We start from the raw sequence: 15,264 nt of genomic DNA, 5'->3' as shown, positions 1-15,264 counted from the left end.
GGTGTCCCTGCCCATGGCAGGGAGGTTGGAACTCGATGATCTTCAAGGTCCTTTCCAACCTAAACCATTCTATGATAAGAAAAGGAATATTGTAGATACGTTATCATCTTGTTCAGAGCCCAGGAGTTTCCTGGTGACTCTGACAATGCACGTCTGTTTAAGAGAGAAAGTGAAGAATTGAAGAATAACGTATCAAGGTCTAGCAAGAATATTCCAAAGATGTGACAGATTTCTTTGTGCTGTAAATTCAGGATCTTCCAAGATGTGTTGACACATCTCTTTATGGTGACTGTGATCTTGTAAAGAAGCAATGGATGGACAATAATTAAGGCTCACGTTTATCTCCTCAAACTGCTGATGTGCAGATATGATTTGGGGAAAAAAGTCAAGGAAATTGCCTGAGAAAAACAATAAGGCCTGAAAAAAGCTTTGCTAAAAAAAAAAAAATTATTGAAAATAGCAAATAAACTTAGAATTAATGTAGTACAAATATGTATTAATTGAAATCTGTATTTTCAATATTCGTTAAAAATGCAGTGGGAAGAGAGATATTTCAGTACCTAAAATTTGTGAGCTCTAGGATGCTGAGAACAGCTAACAAGTGGCCAATCTGTTCAGGGTAAATCTTACCCAAGCTTCAGAAGTTCTGTTGTGATTAAAAAGTGTCTGATCTGTCTCCAAATGGGAACCTCAGAACAGATCTGGACTCAGTGCTGCTGCTTTTTTAAAACTGTACTTTTGTCTTATGGGGCAAGTAAAAGTAGATACATGTATCATCCTGTTTCCAAGTAAGGTAGCTCTAATTTCATTCTGATGTAATAATCTTTAATTTTTCTGTGTCCATCACTTCCTGCACGCTTAATGTTAACTGTTCAAGGTGCAAAATCCACTGCCTCTTACTTCACCATTTTATTTGATTTGACTTCTCTAAATGTTTTTATTTTGTCCTAACTATGCAGAAAGTTTGAACTTTCAGCATTGTCCAATAAATCTGTCGTCGTTTGGGCGGAACCAGCCACCGGGCGACTGACAGTTGTTCCCCATTACCTCTCTTCAAAGAGAGAGGCAGAGGAGAGAGAGAGACTTATGAGTTTAGAAGGAACTAAACTACTTTAATGAAATATTATTAATAAAATAAATAGAAAATAATGAAATAGATACAAAACTGTATCAAGCTCCCAGGATGACAGTCACATTACTGGCTGGCACTAGGAAAGTCCCAGACTGGACTCAGTGATGGATGGGAACTGGATTGCGGATCTGGATTCAGGATCAGGATCAAAGGCAGATGAACAGACAGTCCTCCTTGTACGCCGGCCATTGAAGAAAGAGTGCTGACCCTTTGATCCCTCAGCGTTTATACTGAGCATGAGGCAGATGGGATGGAATCCCCTGTTGGTCAGTCTTGGATCACCCGTTCTGTCCTCTCTTCCCTGGAGGTGCGACCCCTCTACACATTTCCGGTTCTGACCCTCCAGTGGGGCAAATACCAAAGTCATCTGCCCTTGGGTGTTATAGCAATAAGTATCAGCAAGAGCCTCTCTGCACACCATGCCTGGGCATCAGCTATAAACGTAGGTCTTATCACTCTGAGAGAGTGAACAGTGTCTGCACAATGTGCTGTTAATTTCAGTAGTCAGGAGAGGCCCAGCTAAAAAGTAAATTTACTGAACAAAGTTCGTCCTGTTTTACCTCAAACCAGGACAAGCATATATATGATTCCAGTAAAACAATGTATGATTCTTTATAAGGCTACCAAAGCTTATTATGGTTATTCAGCATTCTGCCCAGCTTTTTTATTTATTTTTTTAAACACTCTTATCCCAAATAGCTTTGGGTGTGTACTATGTTGACCTCAACAGAACTCGGTCCATTATTGGACCTCCTATGTGCTGCTAAAAGCTCTGCAGAACATTAGGCACCTGGTCACCTTCATATCTTCATAGTTACTGTAGAAAAGTGGACACACTCTGAAGATCTACATATTTTAATTGGGCTGAACTGTCACCTGGAGGAGTCCTGCTCTCTCTGTTGTCTATGGATGAAGTGCAGAGGTACCGTGTTTCTAAACTGGATGTTTCAATTAAAATATGGTCCAAAAAGGTGGTATGTTTTTAAATATTTCCTTTAAATTTCCTAAAAAATTCCTTTAAATTCTCTTTGGATTCTAGGATTGTGCCCCTATGAATTGCAAATAAACAGTATTTGGATTAATATTGTAGCTAAGTGTGCATTGCAACTGTAATTGTAACCTGTCTTTCAGAGTACACATGTTCTTGTGGATACTGCTGATGTCCTCAGCTGTCGCGATCTAAAAAATATTAAGAAGTATCAGCTACCTGTTTTATGTGTGGATTTCATTTGGAAATCAGTTGAAAAGGGGAAGCTTTTACAGATTGATGCATTTAAGGTCAATAAATTACAAGATGACACTTCTGACCAAAGGCCAGACAAACAGGGTAGGTGTATTTGACATTGTTTATTCATCTATCAGTTACTTTGGAAAAGAATGTTTTAGAAGATGAATGTTTAGAATCACCTTTTAAGAAATCAGAAACCATGGAAACTGGCAATGAAGTTGATAAAAAAATACGATTATTTTTTTTAAAGAAATGTTAGTTCCATTCTGTGGAGTGTTTCCATTAGAAATGTGGATAAAATATTAAAAATAACAAAAAGTCAACTCCGATGACCGTCTTTATTTGACTCCACTGGAAAAAAATTACAATAACGTGGAAGTTTTGGTTAATTTCAGCAGAACACAGTGGGTTTTCAGTGCCTTTGTATGAGGAAGTATCATGTTTTGAAGTCAAAATTATGAGAAAATAAAATAGCTAGTGAAAAGGTTAACGTGGGCTGGAAATATTTGATGCAACATAATTAAAGTAGAAGAACCTCAAGCATTCTAGTGCATAACATGCTTCAGATGCAAATGACTGTGTAGAGGAAAAGAGACAAATGTTTATTTTAATGCTGTGAAACAAGCAAAATAACATCAAAATAGATGAGAAAAATAATTCTACTTAATGTGTACAATCAGCAAAAAATTATCAGCCTGAAAGTTATTAGTGTTTTAGTTCTCTTTTTTTCTTCCTAATAACTATGCTTTTTATTTCTTTGTACTTTTGCATCTCTTGCATTTTGCTGGGTGCTAATCCTTCCTTTAATTATTTTTAAAAGTAATCACTTTTGACATAATAATTTTATTTTATGAACATTGTCATGTAATGAATCAATACAATTTTCAGATCTATATATAAAACTAAGAATCAGGACCTCTACATTTGTATGTTTGCTGTGTCATTGAGTCTGTTAGACAAATCTGATTTTGCACAGCAGAGGACATGGGCACGCATGTCTGAAGCTAGGTAGATCCATTCAGTAGCAATCCTAAATAGTTTGAAGGTAAGAATAAAACTGCATTCATACATTACATCTATACAACTTAAAAAAAAAAAAAAGAAAAAGAAAAAGGGGGGAGGGCAAATCAACCAACCAAAACCCCCCCAAACCAACATGAGCCATAGAGGACAAGATCTTGGGCTCTGTGGTCCAGTGGCACAGTTTAGCTCTCAGCTATGTGCACTAGTTCTTGTTGCCCTACCTGTCACACAAGTTAGAGTGGTGAAGTGCCTGAAAGGAATAAGCTCTGGCATAGCCCAGGCCAGTACTAATTCTAGCAGTGAGGCAGTTGGGGCAGTTGCCCTTCAGTACTTGATTCCATATCCTACCAGTTATATGGCTGAATAAAATGTGACCTTAGAAGCTGTTAACTTGTTGCAACATGTGAATTATTTATGAATATTAAATAGTAGTATTTTTTGTTAAGTATTCATAAATTAAATTAGAGAAACTAGATATTATACCAAGTAAATAAATGTTTTGATTGCAGATGTGGAAGACGTGTCATTTGCTGAAAATAAAAATGCCACAAAGAAAAATGAAAACAACTATTCCAACCTTACTGCTATTGAAGACAGTGAGAGAAGAATTGAGTCTGAAGTGAGGACTCTTAGGTAAAATAAAAGAAAATTAAAGATATATTTTGATACATTTATGTTGATATTTCTGTAAATTGAAATCAAACAAACAAACAAAAAACCCCACTTCCCAATCTGTTTCGGTGACTTCCAGAGATGGCTCTCATTATCTAATAATGTAGTGGAAGATAAAATTATTCTTTCTTCCTTTTCTGTATTTTATGTGTATGAAATTGTAACAGCTTTTTTTTTTTTTAACCTTCGAATCTGACTGTGGAAATTTATTTTACATTTTACTGTCTCAGTGGACACCTACAGTCCAGCTCCCTTATGCATGCAAAGTTCCTACCAACTCAGCAGGCATTAGTAAGGCTCGAGCCTTATGATTTTCTCATTGGAGCTCTGTTTATCATCGCAATTCTTTTCTTTTCTTGGTTCGCTTGGGTTTTTCCAATCCAGTCCAATTCATTATTTTTAGAAGTGCGGAGCATCTCTTTCTCCCATGAAAATGCTTGGGAGAAAATCAAGATAGCTGAGACTGCTCTTAGTTGATAGGGAAACAGTATTGTTTTAACTGTTTCTAATTATTGAGTTAAAGCAACAAAACCAGTTCCAGCACTCTTAAATCTATTAAGAAAATGCAGCTTTCAGTTTTAGAGACAACTCTTCAGTCATAGGGTAGGTATTTAGTTACTTTGTGGGAACGTACTAGAAGTTACACTTGGTCTGGAAGTCCTGATGCTGAAGGATATGACTACACATATATATCCTAATGTGAAAGTCAAGAATAGGGGAGGAATTAGCCTCAGAGAGCACAGGTAGCTAACCAAGTTATTAAAAAATTGACATGTCATAGGCAATGAAAATACATTTATTGTGTTGCTTCCATAGTTTTTCTAAGGAATGAAGATTGAAATCTTGTCCTTAGGTTCTCACTAGACATTCTGGCCTGTTAGTACAGCAACTTGTCCATGTGGGATTTCATTTCTCAAAACTTTATTTGTTGTTATTTTGCTGCTGAAAAATAGATTTACCTTCTATCTACTTAAAGTAAATTAGTTCTTACTCTAGTATGTTGCAGCCTATTACAGTACAGTATCTAGTGGGCATATGTGATTTTAATTACTCTGATTCCATTCCAGATTTTACAGTGAAAATGATCAAGATATTCCTTTTTTCCCCGAAGATTTTGAAGTTGCAAAATACAGTGTCCTTGAAAAAGTAAGCTTTTCTGTTATTGCAAGAGAATGTAGGAGGATCAGTAGATGAATAAAAGGCTTATGGTTTTATACATGTCAGCAATAACTCTTCTATGTTATCATGTAAAGCAATGCAAAGAGTATTGAAAAGTACTTCAGTGCTTTCTGTCTTTCATTGCAGCTTAATTCTACCCAAATAAAACTTCTCTATTATCACTGTAGTGTTCTTGCCAAAACATTGCAGTAGAATAATATGTTTGCATCTGACAAGATATATGTTATCATGGCTGTTATGTGTTAAATCTAATTTAAATTTTGAATTTCTTTATTAAAAATCTTTCAAAACACAAAAATGATGGAAATATACAGCAATCAGTACAGTGAAGCCCTGAGAGGAGCTTCTGCTTGTTACTGTGATACAAATAATTAATATTTCTGCGTCTTTCTTAGCCAGTCATAGTGGTTCTAAATTGGGTGAAAAAATAAATAGGACAGGGGGAAGTACTTGGTGCAATATCATGTGAATGAAACATACTTAAGCAATAAATTGGGGGTTGGGGGGCTTGCTTTATCTCTCCATTTAGGTTAACTCCAAGGAAAGCAAAGATTTTGTAGTTATTGAACTACAGTGTTCCCAAGAGCACTGTGAGTTTCCGTTTCGACTGTATGCAAACTTCAGTGCATCAAATGGAACAAAGGTATGAACCACTCATTACCTGTTTGTTTCTTTATGCATGTTGCATGTGCCTGTTCCAGAGAGCTTCAAGTGTTTTTCATTCTTATTTTCAGGGTAATCCTTAGATATAGATAATAGGAGGTCTTCCTGTTAAGCTTTATCTTAAAAAGTTTGATTTATAGTTGGCTCCTGTACAGTTTTGTGTTTGCTTACAGCTTGCTCAAGAGAACTGGTTTGGGACTTGACAGCAGCACAGCGTGGTCCTGGATGCACCTGCCTCATACTCACATATGTTTTCCTGGCAATATCTAAACTTATAATGACATGTTTACGTGCTGAAATGCTATAGTGAATGATGTTCTGGACATACTATTGAAAGACAGAAAAGCTTGTCTTGAGGGCGGCCTAAATGTATTTCTCAGCATACAGGTTATGTATGCACTCTGGTACAGCATGTGCAGTCTGTGTCATTGTAACAACATTCGATTCAAGTCAAAGGAGCTGTATTGGGGGATAAATTTTGAATAGTTCAATTGACAGAACAAGTTATTCCAGCACACATTTAGATGAACCTCTCTTGTCACGGTGGGGTTTGTATATGGAGCCCTGTGCCTGTCTGTCATGTCCCGTGAAGCCTTATGAAAGTATTGGCTTGCTGGAAGCCCGTTAAATCACAACCCAGAACTTAAATGTCAGTTGTCAGCTGTTAGAGCAGTGTCTAGTAAAATTGATTCAAGTCTCTATATGGTTTCTTTGGCTAACTTTACTCTTTCAATTTACAGAATAGTAAACAATTCCTAACTAAAACTGCTGAAGAAGTAAGAGAAAAGTACGAGACCTTTATTGCAGACTTGAAGAGCCAGGATTTCCTGCTCCAAGAAACTTTTCCACCAGAAGCAGAATTTTTAGCTTCTACAAAATTGCAAAAGGCTTGTACAACTTGCATGTTTACACTTTTCTGTCCTTAATGATTTGGTTTAGTTTCCAATTCTCTGAATGTGTTAAACATTGTCTAGATTACAGTGATACAGCTGTAGGTTAAGGGAAGCTGTTTATATGTAAGTGTTTTTAAATTATTGGAATATTGAGTGAATGTTCCCAGTACTTAAACACATTAAAAGCAAATGTAGTCATATTCATTATAGGTTGGGGTTTTTTTTCTCAGTAGATGCATTATCAACTAATGTGATACCTAAAAAGCGATGTGCTAATATAGCAAACAGAATTGTTTTGTGATGCATTACTTTGATTGTCAAATTATTCTGCACGCTGTACAGATGTCACAGGCTTGATGTAGATCGTATTGGAATCAGTAACAGGACTCCCCCCAATGGCAATAGCAGTTGGATTCTGCTTCCTAAAGTACTCTTCAGACAATGTTTTACTGCTGTTTAAAATGGTTGTAGTGTGACAGAAATTTTTTTCCATTTACATTCTCACCATACTTTATTGACTTCTCTCTTCCATGGTTAGTTTCTATTATAGGGCACAACTGGCACATAGATTATACCCAGAAATGTTGAAAGGCCCACGTATGTCCTCTAGTGATCTCAGAAGCTGTGTGGCTGATTCCATGTAAACAAGTCATGTAGAATGTCCAGACTTGTGTGAGAATTGTTTAATGGCATCAAGTTTAATGGCAGCTTCTGGAGTTGTACAACAGTGAGAAAAAGCTCAAGTAAATGCTTTAACAATGTTCTTCAGCAGAACATGTGAAAATCTGTTTTTCACAACTCTTTTTGATGTATGAATTGCACCGATTTTCATGGCCTCTCTATTCTGCTGTAGCTTTGCTGCTCGAATTTTTTATTTTCACAGGAATAATGTCTTTCCCACCACAACTTTCTGACCTAGACATCTAGTCTCATCTGTTAGAGATGTTATAAAACACTGGCCATTTTGAACCATCTGTTCTTTTACCAGCTGTGCAAAGAAGGAAGTAGCTGGGGTCTGCAGACTGTTATGTCCATGTACCTGATAGTACAATGTACTGATAAAGTTATCAAGCAAATTAACTTCTGTCTTCTCCAAGACTTTATGTCTCAGTTTTCAAGAGAGGTCATGTCCATCTGGCCTGCTGTGCTCTCCACTTGAAGGCAAACCTTCCCTTCCGTTCAATGGGACTGAAGAAATTATACTAAGCATGAATGAGTGTTAGGCACTGTATTGTTTATGGGAATAGGAAAGTTTAATTATCTGTGTAAGAACTTCATTGCCATCACCTGCATCTTTGTCTTTTCACTGAAATGTGTTTATTTTACTACAGTTACTTCTAGAAGAAGCCATCCATTCAAGTACTATATGTCAGGAAGTTAGTGATTTTGTGGAATTGATCTGGGCAGAAGCTATTGGCCACCTGGATAGTTTGCTACTTGAATCAGTAAACAACATAAGTCTAAATGATGTAAGTCAATTCTTGTTACTCTGTGAGGAAGAATACATAAATGCTGTTAGAATAATTTTTTCTCAGCAAACATGTTGTGTTTTAGATTGGAATCTACATAAATGCTGTTAGAATAATTTTTTTCTCAGCAAACATGTATGTTGTGTTTTAGATTGGAATTGGTAATTACACTTTTGATACTCCTGCACTTCAAGAAATCCACACTTTAGAAATTTTTATCTCAAATTTTGCTTTAGAATGATAACACTAAAACATGCTGTACTCCCTAGACCAGATGGCTGTCTTTTCCATTTTATAGCAATTTATTCAATTCTTATGGGAGGATCCCTTCCATGAGATAAGTCAAGTCACATAAGAAGATGGTTGTAGAAGGCAGTGCATAATAGCAGGTTACTGTCTCCTGCCAGTATGTTTCAACCGTACTTCAGTCAGCCATTCTCTTGTAATGGAAAAATAGTTTTAATTATAGACCCTGTCTGCATTATCAGATGACACATGTAATTAACACACAGCTATTCTTGAAGGCCTTTGGATATTACAGCTGTTATTAAGAGTAACTGCCTATCTACCTCTTTGTTAAGTCTACGGCTCATTTAATCCCACTTTCCCACATACCTCAATTCTTTTGCTTTGCTCCCTAGACATCTAAGAGCATAATGCTTATTTATGTAATTTAAGTCCATATAACTTAACAGCCAACAAAACTACTGTTTAAGATGAGAGTTTTGTTCATCTCTGTTATCACTGAAGGCAAAATGTTGGGTTTCAGTTGGAAAGGCTTTGCCAGTAGAAGGTCCCCAATTCTGGAATGACTTTGCCCTAATCTTATTACATGAAACTCACTTCTGATGGTCTTCAATTGGTGTATGGTAGAAGAATATTCCTTTCACTTTTTCATGTGGAAATAATACACATTTCATAGAATCATAGGATCATAGAAGGGTTTAGGTTGGAAAGGACCTTGAAGATCATCGAGTTCCAACCCCCCTGCCATAGACAGGGACACCTCCCTACTAGACCAGGTTGCCCAAGATGTTTATGTAAGTTCTGGTGAATAAGTACTACATCAGTTATATTGTATACATGTACTCAGAGACAGTAGTGAGTGCATTGCATAAATCAGCAAAGACATAACGAAATGCTGTTTGTGGTAAATGCTTTTATGACGTGCAGTTGTTTGGATATTAAGATTTCTAACATATCTCAGGTAGGTGAAATTTGATAAATACTTGATAAATAATGCTCAGTCATTGGTAGCTTTTGCAAGAGCTGAACCATAGACCTTAAAGTTTCTGTATCTCAATTCATCGATCTGTAAGAATATGATAAAACTGTTTTTACTAACTCTTTCCACTTATAATTAATTTGTGAGAGAAATAACATTTGCATTGAAAGAAAAGAAAATCTCTGGATTTTTGAAATACAGTAGTTAAGAAGTGGATTGCTGTTCAGTTAGATTAACCTTCCATTTTTCTCCTAAAGGCATTTGTGAGACAGAGACCAGTCTTGGTCAATATTGAACTGCAGTAAAATATTTCTGTGCAGCATCTAATATCAATGTTTTACTACCTGTTGCCTGTGGTTCATGTAAATTAAAAAACATTTGCCTTTTTTCTCTTGCCTTGAGAAGATAAAATCATATAGAGTGTTCTGTGAAAAAATTGTATACAGATACAAGTAAATCTATATCTTGTCTGTCTGTCTGGGCAAACTGTCTAAAATTAGTCATTAATTTCATTTCATCTGTAGATTGCACTTTATAAAGACGACTTCTACTCTGCTTTATGTATTTTAGGATGAACTAGGGCACATATACATTTAATAAGAAATTTATTCTCTACTTTCTGTTATTTCATCAATGCATTAAAGCTGACAATATGAATTGACAAGATGATAAGGAACATTATCGTTCAATCTGATTCATATTCTGTTTTATTTCAGGGAGGTTATTTTACTGGCTGCTTGAGATACTTTGCAAGTATCTCAGTATAGGGACAGAATAAGATCCAACTTTTAAATATTGTTTTCGTATCCTAGCTGCAAGAAAATATTTTGTGGATATTGCACTAGCACAAGTTAAAGTTTTATTTCGGTGTGGAATTAAATGATTCATTTTCAGTATTTATTGCTTTGCACTCTTTCTGCAATTTTGTGATAGGTTCCAGTTTAATAATCTCTTCTTTTAAAGGTGAGCAAAGCAGAAGGTATTTTACTCCAAGTAAAGAATGCGCTGGATGAGGGAGCTGGCGAAGTGGCACTACAAGAGATGATGATGGAATTCTATCAAGTTATACGTCACAAAACTGAAATAGACTATAAAGTTTCCAAAAAGCTGTTATCTAGAAAACAGGACCTGTGTCAGGTAACTTTTCCAGATTGCTAATAAGCCCTGACCTGCACTGTGCTACACCAGTTTTGAACATGCTCACTAGATAAATAGACAGCATGCTTTGCACAGCTAGTCACAGGCTGTCAGTTTAAAAAAAAAAACAATTTATTGGAATCTTATGAATAGGGCAGTGCTCATAGGGGGAATTCAATGTTTTGAACAGGAAGACCAGTTGCTGTCCAGATAGTGACAGGAGTTTCCATTACAATCATTGTTGTGATGGCGTCTTCAGCTGGATCAAATTGGAATCACAGAACTGTTATCTTTTGGCTGACCCTAGCAACTACTCCAGCATATACATAATCAGTTTCTGTTGATTATCTTAAACTATATGCAAAATAAGCTATTTTAACTATATGCAAAGACTGTTCTGTGTAACCTTTCCTTTCCTGCATATGCAGGAACGGTTTCTAGAGACTATTTAAAATTAGCCGTCTGTGTACAGCTTGGTCTGTTTCTACTTCTACAGCACAAACTGCCTGGGGGAGTTCCATGGGCTGCCTGCATTGTTAGTGCAAAAAATTAGGTAGAACATCTAAACAGATAACATCTTTTAGTTGGTCTAAGTGTAGCTGACCTGCCTAGGGGAATCTCCAAGGATCTGCCCCGTAGCTCCCCCTCAGCTCCTGTGTTACTTAGTTCCTTCATTTTTAAGCTGGCTAGTTCAGTCAACTGGGAGTTCCACTACTCTGCTGTAAGTCAGTCCATTGTCTCATCTTGGCAGAAACTAGCTGGGAAATTCTCAGCCTGCTGGGGGGATTGCTGACGAGGTGTGCTGAGCGTGCACACAGATGCAGCCCTTGCACCCAGCCGCAAGGGCTGGCTGCTCGGGGAGGGCAGGCGGATGGGGCTTGGGGTGAAAGTGAGCAAGGCCAGGACAGCTACACCACTGGCAGTGGCTCTAGTCCCATGGTACCCAAATAGGAAGAGCGAAGTGGGTGACAGTGACTGCTGGTGATAGTAGCGAGGGTCGGTCCAGATGGCCTCTTCATTATGGCTTGTCTGGCAGGTCCAAGGTCAAACCGGGAACTGGAGTCCACAGGGTCTGGGTCAAAACCAGGGAGGTAGGAGGCTGGATGCAGGCATATAGGCAACATAGCTCAGCCAAGAGACCCGGGGCAAGAGCCTAAGCTCAAAGGCATGTCTTGAGCAAAGGAGGGGCAGGAATCTGCTGAGTGTTCTCCCAGCTTGCTCGCAAGGCTCCACAGCTGCGCTGTCAACGCTGGGCCTGAGCCCAAGCAGCCAGGCCCTCGGGAGAGGCGAGAGGCAGTCAGAGCTCTGACAGCTACATCACTCTTGTAGCTACAGAGCAAACTCAAATTTCATTCTTGTGTTGCATTTATAATGTAAATTCTGTAGATCCTGCAGAGATACCTCTTTCTGTTGGCAAAGGATATCCAGAAGTCAGTCTTCTCTAAGTTACATAATATAAAGGGGGAAAGGTAAAGAGAAGGAGGCTGCTTACTGTTCTAAAAGAATGCATGCCTTTATATATAATGATATATAATGATAAAATAATTTATATTATAAATAATAATATAAAGGCACTATAATGGTGCCTTTAACCTTGGAAATCTTTTGATAATTAAAACCTGTTGAGATTTCTGATACGAAAAAAAATATTATGCCTCGTAAAGCTTTCCCACGGCTTAGTGAAGTGTAGCATAACAATTTTTTCAAAGTTAGATGTCCTTCTTTCTCCTGATATGAGAAAATTACATGGGTACCTTGTGCTACTGCCCTAGCTGGATAGTGGCCAAAACCCAAAAAGACAGATTCTAACAAATAAGAATTGCCTAATAAGCAAAATCAAAATGGTAACCAAGCACAAATACTGTTTTGTGGAGCTGTTATGAGCAAGCTCCATGCAAGACTTGATTTTGAGTTGTACAGAAGCAGTTTAACACTCTTTTTCATATACCTTGTTCTTCTGAATTGTCTTCATGGGATTGACAGCTGTTTGCTCTTGTTCCAAACTGTACCTAACAAGTGGAAATGTTCTTTTGAGTATTCCGTTTCATTGTTACTACACTGTAACTTTATATAATTCAGTCTGGTTTGCAAGTTTTCTTAATTAAAATGTAACAAGTATTCATAAATTTCTGTCTGTATTTCCTAGCTAATCAGAGACATGCTTAATATACGTGAAACAAATATGTCATGCCCAAACCCGTCATCTTTGGCCAAGTACCGGGCTCTGAGGTGCAAGATTGAAGCTGTTGACTCAACAAGTTCTGAATTTCTCAGTGTTGAACAACAAGTGTTAAAAAACAATTACAAGTGAGTGTTTAATAGTCATGCAATGATTCCAGTAAAATTCAAGGTATAGTGCACAAAATACCTCTAAAGAGGACTGAATTATCAGGTTCTGTTACTGTGCAGTGTTTATTGTGCTAATGGGGTTGCAGAGCTGGCATATTTACCGTAACCTATACAGAACAAAATGGAGGTAAATATAAAAAAAAAAAAACTGAAAATGATAATATTGTCAAATTTGATGTTTTTTTCTTTTTTTTTAATTGTGAAGAGCTGTCTATTTATATGAGCTATTAAAATAAGATATATAGGGTCTAGATTTATTTACTGTTTCTCAGTATTTATTTCCAGGCATTTTGTACAATAACTGGAAAGTAAACATAAAAGTAAAATTTTGCATTCTGCTGAGTAAAACAAGCAATTTTTTTCTGTGTGAATAAACAATGAGGGTGGGAGGGAATACCTGGTCACCTTTTGATTATGTACAGAACTTGCTGTCCTTTTCTAGTTAGCTTTCAATGGTGTGAAAGAGACATATTTCTGGGAAGCTATTGTGCAGGTTTGCTTATAATTCCATTTAATGTTCTTGGCATTGGCTTCTAACTGGGCATGCTGTCTCTTTGATTAATAAAATTTTAAAATGGGTATGGAGAAATTGAAGAGAAGATGGTACTAGAAATGTAATAATCAAGGGCTAGACTATTAATACAGGCAAAAATTAAGTGGGCTCCAATTAGATATAGATATAGTCACTCCAAGTCTGTTTTTACTGACTAATATGCTGTTAAGCAGCTAAGGTCTAAACCTACCTAGCAACTACAGGTTACTAAGTGGTTATACCCAAATATATATTACTCAAGTATGGAAGAAGTACTGTCCTTGGAATATGCAAACTTCTGCTTGTCTTCAGCGAAATTCAGTGGCTGACTTTCTCTTGACATTTTGTCTAAATTTTTAAGTAATTTAAAATTAATATAACAGTAGTTTATGTGACTCAGTTCCACCTTATAGTTCTTTGTGACAGAAACAATTAAGTAAAGTTTTGGGGAATTTGCTGTTACCTGAGCCCAGGGGACTGCTCTTTGTAGATAGCAGTTGTCTATGTTAGGGCCTGTTTACAGGCCCTAACTAATAAACTAATTATAGGGACATGATTTTCCAGCAAAATTTTGACTCTACTCTTATGCAATAGATAAGCATAATGACATCATAAGAATTGGAGCATATTTATTCCCTTTCAGTCTCTGCATTTGCAATCTTAGTTTTTAATCTAAAAACAAATTAAAAAAACTTCAGCTGCAGTAGAAGCATGCTGAAGGATCGGGGTCCAAGTATGGTTCTTAAAAAGAAACAAAAATACCCCAAACAAACAAAACAAAACCAAAAAAACCCTTCATATAAAAAAGTTCATATAGCAGCTTCATAAATTAGGACATAATATATCTCTATTCCTCAACAAAAGAAACCACACTGGTTGTGTGATGACAGACTCTGGACTTGAGTAAAGTACTACTCAGACTTGAATAAAGTGTTCAAAATTACAAAAGAGGCTAGGTCATATTTACCAATATTATTTTAGCATTTAGGAACTCAAAACTTGACCAGAGCTCATTGAATTTTGAGAGCATAAAGGTTTGATTTGTAAAGAGAGCTTTATGCTTTTACTTTTCAGGTACTACCTCCTTTCAGTATCTAAATCTAAAATTGTGATCCTTAAGTCCTCTTCTCGGTTACTTTGCAATTCCAGAGGTTCCTTACTGTGTGACAGTTAGGAATCCTAGAATCCTAAGATTATCTTCTGGCTATTTTATTGGGTATCACTGTCTTTATATCGTTAAGCAACACAGTCCTTGGTCCAGAGTAGGTCATCAGAGGAAGTATATTCTGAGCATGTGTACACAGCAGACTGCGTAAGCGGAGGGAAGGTGGTAGGCACAGTTCTCTACTCAGATCTTTACACAATAGCTCAGTAGAGCATTCAGGTGATGAGGATAAAGGTAAGACGAGGTAAAGAGAGATTCTGAATCTTTTGTTTTGTGTAATCACAAGAAGGGAAGGACAAGAATCTTGGTGACAGCTCTGTCCTGTAACTACTGTATGTAAAAATGCATAAATCTTGCTGGAGGTGGGATGCAACCCAAGTTTTCCTCTTCTCAAGTGTATTTCTTAGTTGCGAGTTACTACCTCCAGATAGCATGAACTGTGATGCTAAGATATTTGTAGTTCAGCCAAGACATTGAGGTCCCTGAATATTCTCAGTAAAAGAATTTTTAGTACAAGATAAATTTGCTGGCAATAATTTATATACTTACAGACTCAAAGCTGTATAGAGTTTATGGGGTTTTGTATATCACATCTTT

The 15,264-nt window shown here is 36.8% G+C and overlaps 1 protein-coding gene across 1 annotated transcript in view; it reads left to right on the top strand.

The window, feature by feature from the left end:
- The window catches only part of PARP4 (poly (ADP-ribose) polymerase family, member 4), a 54,684-nt gene that overhangs the window by 3,169 nt on the left and 36,251 nt on the right, over positions 1–15,264 (top strand). The window contains exons 2-9 of the mRNA XM_009890652.1: positions 2,264–2,459; positions 3,893–4,016; positions 5,123–5,201; positions 5,764–5,877; positions 6,638–6,784; positions 8,122–8,259; positions 10,448–10,621; positions 12,768–12,928. Coding sequence (XP_009888954.1) covers positions 2,264–2,459; positions 3,893–4,016; positions 5,123–5,201; positions 5,764–5,877; positions 6,638–6,784; positions 8,122–8,259; positions 10,448–10,621; positions 12,768–12,928 — 1,133 coding nt within the window. The remainder of the gene's footprint in view (positions 1–2,263; positions 2,460–3,892; positions 4,017–5,122; positions 5,202–5,763; positions 5,878–6,637; positions 6,785–8,121; positions 8,260–10,447; positions 10,622–12,767; positions 12,929–15,264) is intronic.

This window comes from Charadrius vociferus, unplaced genomic scaffold (assembly GCF_000708025.1).
Source record: "Charadrius vociferus isolate BGI_N301 unplaced genomic scaffold, ASM70802v2 scaffold278, whole genome shotgun sequence".
Taxonomy (NCBI): Eukaryota; Metazoa; Chordata; class Aves; order Charadriiformes; family Charadriidae; genus Charadrius; species Charadrius vociferus.
Note: the sequence above shows the minus strand (reverse complement) of the source record. Positions and strands in the feature narration are given on the sequence as shown.